Source organism: Gavialis gangeticus, unplaced genomic scaffold (assembly GCF_001723915.1).
Source record: "Gavialis gangeticus isolate Ggan-Ray unplaced genomic scaffold, GavGan_comp1, whole genome shotgun sequence".
NCBI lineage: Eukaryota > Metazoa > Chordata > Crocodylia > Gavialidae > Gavialis > Gavialis gangeticus.
Window position 1 is genome coordinate 64,836,051 of NW_017729030.1, and position 6,731 is coordinate 64,842,781.

Below are 6,731 nucleotides of genomic sequence, written 5' to 3' on the forward strand. Positions count from 1 at the left end.
GTGGAGCAGGTGCTCGTGTAAGGGACATTTACCATGTAGGCATTTGCAGGATTGAAGGCCATGTCCCTCGGCATCTCAGACTTGCCAGTTGTGACATGGTGACTGAAATGCTTGCTTCCCTGCCTGTCTCCCTGACAGGGATGTTGGAAAGTGCTAATATTTGAACAGTGATGAATGTGAACAGTGCTAAATACAAACTCAATAGCAAGACATCTGTGGTGCATCCACAGGTTGCTTCCCTGTGGGGAAATGAGACTTACCTGGGGACAGTAGGAGCATAGAATGGAGCATATTGTAGTAGCTGCAGTCATCTCAAAATAATTCGGATATTTTCTTATTTCAGCTGCAAATATCAGACCTTCCTGAATCCGTTCATGAATTCCATTCTTCTCTGAATACTTGCAAGTTAAATAACAACCCAGTTTCTTTAGCCTTGCATAAAAATGTATAGTGGGGGAGAGTAACTAAGGTCTGTTAACTGAAGCTTTTTCTACATGAAACACTTTTTGCCCAGCTGCTGGTCTTGTCGCATATATTCTCCTCAGCAAGGAGAGTTCTCGCTGTTGCAACTGAGGCACCTATCATGGCTAATGCTCTGTCTTCTCATGACTAAGAGCATGTGTTACTCCTATGACTCATTCCTTTCTTATATTCCCATCTTTGCTCCAGTATGATTACAGTGTTCAGAAATTTTTTTTAAATATGAACCCTGTGCTTGGAAATTGCCAACAGATGAGCCATGAAGTGTGTGCTTTCAGTATCTATTAAGTTCACATAGTTTTGCTTTTTTTAGTTTTATATTTTTATTTAGCTTGAGCAGTCATGTTGGGGTTAGCAGGGGAAATGTGCACCAAGCTTGTATAAAATAAGAACTGTTTCCTGTCAGTATGTCTTTAGGCTTATTGGGGTCAGCCCTGTGAAATATCATTTAGCCTAACAATTTTACCAGTTCTGCTATTTTGTTTCTATTACCTAACTTCAGAGGTAGCAGTTTGTAGTTCACAAGAGATTGCATGCCTCATATTTTCTTTTTTATCTAGAGTTGAACAGGTGTGCTTTTGGCTACAGGTATACTTTGATGCATCAACATATGCCTGCCTTTAAATGGCTATTTGTGCAGCTTTTCATTGGTCTGCCTTGGAAATGAATGCTCTTCAAAAACTAAACAGGAAATCTGCATGGCCTTGGGAAACTTGCCAGCATGGAGTGGGAATCTGGGTGGGCTGAGCTTCTGAGCTGTGTCTTCTCAGGTTACTCTTTGCATGGGGAGAAAAGGAGGGCTTGCATATTTTTCTCTAGTTTCAGGTCATCAGTGCTCAAAAGATAGATGCTTAGTTACTGAATCATTTAGTACCTGCATGTGTTGTTCTTTTCCTCTTGGAATGTAGCAGCCTTTCATGAATAATTGTGGATGGTTCAGTAAGGGTTCATGCGTCTCCCGAGGAGTGAGATGGAATGAGTGCATTCATGACCCTGCCTTGTTATCTTTGCAGTGACACCATTGCCTTTGAGAAGGCCTACTGCGAATACAGGCTGAACAGAATTGAAAATGCCCTGAAAACCATTCAGAGTGCCAGCCAGCAGACAGACAAACTGAAGGAGCTTTATGGACAAGTGGTAATTATGGCTTTGAAAACAGTGCATACAGTTCATGATGGTTAGACTGATACATCTGTACTGAGAGGCATAAAGAAACTGTAGATGTGCTTTCCTTCCTTGCAGCTGTAACTTTAAAGGCTGTGCTTTATGTTTTGGCCCTGGTCAGTTCAATGCCAGAGCTCCCTCTGACTTCAGTGGGGATTAAAATGTCAGCCCTGCTTTAGTTGGCTTGGAAAGCCTGGCCCCCTGCTTGGGCAGCAGGCATTATTTTTGCATAGGTAGCCCCATAAGTTTTCTTCCTGGTCTTCCATTTTTACTTCAGCTCAAAGGGATCTGGTTTCACTGTTTCAGAGGACAGGGTAGCTTTCTAGCAGACACCAAATCAAGTGGCCCAAAGTTGACTGTCACTGTTTGCCCCCTGACATCACTCCAATCTGGTCTTGGGGAGAAGCAGAGTACCAGAAGAATCATTTCCTTTTCCCTGTGTGAGCCAGATCAGCTTTTCTTCCTTGACCTAGTCTTTTATTTGTTTCTACACACATCTCTTGAGATGAGGCATCAGGATGAGGTGCTCAGTGTTGGAACTGAAAAAAAGGAAGGAACTGTTCTTCCTTTTGTTTCCCTGGTAACTCAGAACCATCCAAACCTGAGGAAGCAACATTTTTTTACTAGAAAAAATGCCTGAAAGTGACAATCTAATCTAATCGAATCTACCCCTGAAGAATCTGACTTAGAATGTTAGGAAAGAATAAAATGGAAAATAAAGCTAGCTTGATTTTTTCATGAGTATACTTTTCAGATCTTCCTTGTGGTACTTGTTCAGGTGTCTGGTACTCAAACCAATTTCCTTCTGTCCTCAGTTGTATAGGTTGGAGCACTATGACGACTGCTCGGCTGTGTATCGGGATCTTATCCGTAACTCCCAAGATGACTATGAGGAAGAAAGGAAAACCAACCTTTCTGCAGTGGTTGCAGCCCAGAGCACCTGGGAGAAAGTGGTGCCAGTAAGTAAGTGTGTGTTTGTACTGGTGTGAGAGAGTGGTCCCTCTCCCCTCTAGTTGTGTCCCTGACGTAGCCCCTCTGAAGGTGCTTTGTGAGGCTTGTCGGGTTGGCAGTATTCTCCCTCTGTAAACCATCCTAGACAAGTGTCTGTCTAACTAATTCTTAAAAGCTATGGGAACAGACCTCACCTACGACTACCAGGCCTAGTGTCCACAACATTAAAAACACCCTTTAATTTGCCACAGGTAAGGTAGGGTGAGGGCACTGTTGCTGCTAGCTAACTGCACTCTTCCTTCTGGGGCTGTTGTCACTTGTCTTCCACAGTTTTCTTGGCTAAAATCCAGTAAGCAGCATCAGTGGCATCAGCTGACTTCTGTTTTTCCTGGAGGCTTCCTATTTCATGAGAGCATATTCTGGAGGATGTTGGTGACCTCTGGGTGTGTTGAAAATCAGTCATGAGATCACTTTTTGTGGTTCAGAGGCTGTTGAACAAATTCATGCTGTGTCAAGATTCTAACTCTGCTCACATGACTCAGACTTAACTAGTCACCTTCCTGCCAGTGGCTACATTCCATTAGATACTCCCATTCTTATATAATAAAGGGCTTAGTCTGTCTGTCTGTAATGCTCTTGAAGCACTCTGGTTAGTGAAACAACTCATCAAAGTGCAGAGGGCTGCCATGACTGTGGGGACAGAGGATAGAGCAGGAGGGCGAGGCCAGCACTGCTGGCCTGGCCCCTCCCCCCAGCCCTGCTCCTTGGAGGCAGCGCAGCACTGCCATGATGGCAGGGACAGAGCAGGCGTGTGGGCGAGGCTAGCAGTGCTGGAGGCAGTGGTGGTGTAGGGTGCTGGCGGAGGAGGACGAAGGGGATGGTGGGACAAACTCTTCCACCCCTCACCCCCCAACACCCCGCTCCTGGGAAGCGGTGCTCTGTCTTTGCCCGCCTCTGTTATTCTTGATGAGGAATTGGCTAGGAACTGTATATCTGTGTGGTGTTCCCATTAGCTGCAGCAGATAAATGGCACTGTTTGGTTTCTGTTTGATTGTATCCATTAAAGCTTAAGCAAGTGCAACAGGATGTCTTACCTGTGGAAGTCAATTTACAGTGACTTTCCCAGACAGTGCAGTGACAGAATTGCCTGTGTGTGAGAATTGACTTAGTAATAATTCTGCAAAGTCTACTTATGCCCAGGGAAATTTTACTAATCTCTCTATCAAAGGAAAAACCCTTTGCAAGCCCTATATTGCTTTTAGGTGTTGGACTCATGAAGCCATGTACATTTTTCTAATCTGACTTCTGATGTGAAAAATCTGTTTTTCAAGCATTTAACCACCTGCATTTGCTCCATGCCAGGAAGATTTGGGTCTCCAAGAAGCTACCTATGAACTGTGTTACAATGCTGCATGTGCATTGATTGGGCAAGGCAAGCTGAATGAGGCAATGAAAAAACTACAGAAAGCAGAAGGTAAAGACATGGGGAAAGAGTGTGTTGTCATTTGCTGCATGTGTGCACATTTGGAGAGAGGGAACACGGAATTGAGTCCTGGTCAAAAGTGGAAAACAGAGTTGGCCTGCTTTAGGCCTTCCCACTACAATTCCCTGGGAGCGTTTGCCCAGAATGTTTGGGAGTTGTAACATGCACCATTCCTTTAATACAACCCAGTTTCTTTAGCCAGTTCTTAAGGCTGGACAGATGCAGCTTTAAAGGTAAACAGGGAAAGAATAATAATAGTAAACTCATTAAGTATTGGTTGTCAGGAGGAGTTGTCTTCTGCATACTTGGTATGTTCTCTGACTTGATTTATGTAGGACAAAGATAAGAATAAAGTAATTCCTTTTTTTCTGGCATTAAAAACATAAGCCTAAAAATTGGTAGAGCCTTGTACTTAATATCCACAAGGAGCACATAACAGGCCCTTCTTTCATATTGAAAAAGCCAAAAGCCAGGAGGCTAAAGAATGGACTTTTCCTGAACTTGCCCTTTAAATGTTTCTTCTAGATCTGTGTCGCCAGTCGCTCTCAGAAGACTCTGTAAGTTTGATAATGATCTGAATCATTTGCATTTTCAAAGCATTTGGTGATTTGTCGTGTGATTTCTTGTTAAGTTCCCATATGATATTTTGTGCATCAATAGTCCTCCCTGCTGCCTGTATTGCCCTTCTAATACCACCCTTGGTGTCTGAGTTGTAATTCTGCATAGTGCTGAAATGCTCATTCTTGGAGATTAATTATTTTCTTTGCCTCAATTCTTGTGTGGTCACTTAGCCAAGGGCCCTCTGGGTGTGTAGCACATCAATCTGACACACCTGCTCTGTGCTGGTAAGAATGATTGCAAACTGAAAGATGGTGAGGAATTGAGCCCATAAGTCATGATTCAAAATTAGCACGTCGCAGTCGGTGCCTACTACCTAGCAGATTAAGCACTCTGGTTTAAGGGTGACTTTTCTGCTGTTATATCTGGTAAACTTTTTCTTTTTGTATTGTGATTTTAAACTTTGCATTTTTTAAATCATGTTGTGACTGACTTGCAGGTTATCTCTGTAGTGGTGGGGATTGAAACTAGTGATGCTGCCAAAAATATGTTGTAAACACCTTTCTGCAAAATGCTGGAACCAGGTAGTGTAAGAAAAGAGATTTCACGTGGTTTTGCCTTGATTTTTTTTTTCTCCCCCTTCAGGATGTGACTGAGGAAGACATTGAGGCTGAACTGGCTATTATTCACGGTCAGATGGCTTATATTATGCAACTGCAGGGTCGCACAGAAGATGCTCTACAGCTTTACAATCAAATAATCAAATTAAAGTAAGGGCTTTATTAAAATGAGCTCTCCATTCACATGGGATGAGGTTACTGCATAACAGCTGTGTGTTTTCTCATTTGTCTGCAGGCCAACAGATGTGGGATTGCTTGCTGTAATTGCAAATAACATCATTACTATTAACAAGGTATAGAATGTCCTATCTTATTTCTTTGCAAAAATGCTTCAGAAAGCTGAATGAACACAGAATTCTGCAGTCATTACACCCAGAGTTTCCACTGACATTTAGAAGTGAAAGAACTATGCTAGCTTATAAGTAATTCTGTTTACATTACTGCCCTAATCTTTCCATTATTTTTAGTGCCAAGGGTCTCAATCCTGTAAAAATTTAACTACATAAATTTGCATACGTATGCATCTGAAGTCAGTGTGATGGCTCACATTTGCAGGATTTCAAACTTATAAAACTGGAGTGTGCAAGCGTATGCATGTATTTTTCAGTTACATGATTGAGTCAGTTGGAGAAATGTCAGTGGTTGCATTTAGGTATGGTATGTTTGGACTTCCATAGCTGGCTGTAAGCATTGTGCAGGCACATTGTGGACATGAGGCCTTTGTGCTACTGTTAAATCCAAGTGAATGACTAAAATGAAAATTACTTGCGCATCTGTAAAGACTTTTATATGAAATCTTATGCAGATAGCATTTGAGATTTGCATTCTTGCCAAGTCTCACATTATTGTAATTTTTAAAATGTTTGCTTGGCAATCTATAATTGTGTCAGAAATCTGCTGGTTTTTATTTTGAAACTCCTAAAAACCTCAGCAGTGTAACAGAGCGTACCCAGCAGAGTCAGCTTGACAGTGCTTTTTCCAGAGGCAGGTGTCACTCGCAGTAGAGGATGCAGGTCGTAGATAATGTTTGTCCCTTCTTTGAGTACTTTGGTTAGTGATGAAATTTGTAATGTTGTTATTAGAGGAGCATCAATATATTGGTCCGTATTGGATCAGCACTGATAAAAGGAAAATTGACGTTATTGGCAGTTGGCTGTTTTTGGCCAGTGTAGGTGATAATCTTGCTGATTAAGTGCTGCATGCATGCATGTGGGGGAGGGAAGGGGTGTGGTTGGGGGGTGCAGATTGAGACCTGCACAGTGAGGTAAAGAGTGGAGCTGGGGTAGGGGCAGGTGCTGCCCAGCTGGAGCCCACAGTAGGCAGCTCGCCCTCACTCCACAAACAAATCCAGGGGGCACATGCCTCCTCTGTGGGTGCATGCAGTGGTGGGGAGTCGCCCATGGTTCTGTCTTGCACCCTGCCTTGGCTGTGCAGTGCCTGCCCCACTCCCTCCCTCCCTTACTGGGGGGGGGGGG

The 6,731-nt window shown here is 43.1% G+C and overlaps 1 protein-coding gene across 1 annotated transcript in view; it reads left to right on the forward strand.

Annotated features, from left to right (window-relative positions):
- SRP72 (signal recognition particle 72) overlaps positions 1-6,731 on the forward strand; it is a 43,767-nt gene that overhangs the window by 7,614 nt on the left and 29,422 nt on the right. Inside the window, exons 3-8 of the mRNA XM_019522300.1 lie at positions 1,494-1,617; positions 2,460-2,603; positions 3,958-4,069; positions 4,604-4,635; positions 5,282-5,406; positions 5,492-5,549. Of these exons, the coding sequence (XP_019377845.1) occupies positions 1,494-1,617; positions 2,460-2,603; positions 3,958-4,069; positions 4,604-4,635; positions 5,282-5,406; positions 5,492-5,549 (595 nt within the window). The remainder of the gene's footprint in view (positions 1-1,493; positions 1,618-2,459; positions 2,604-3,957; positions 4,070-4,603; positions 4,636-5,281; positions 5,407-5,491; positions 5,550-6,731) is intronic.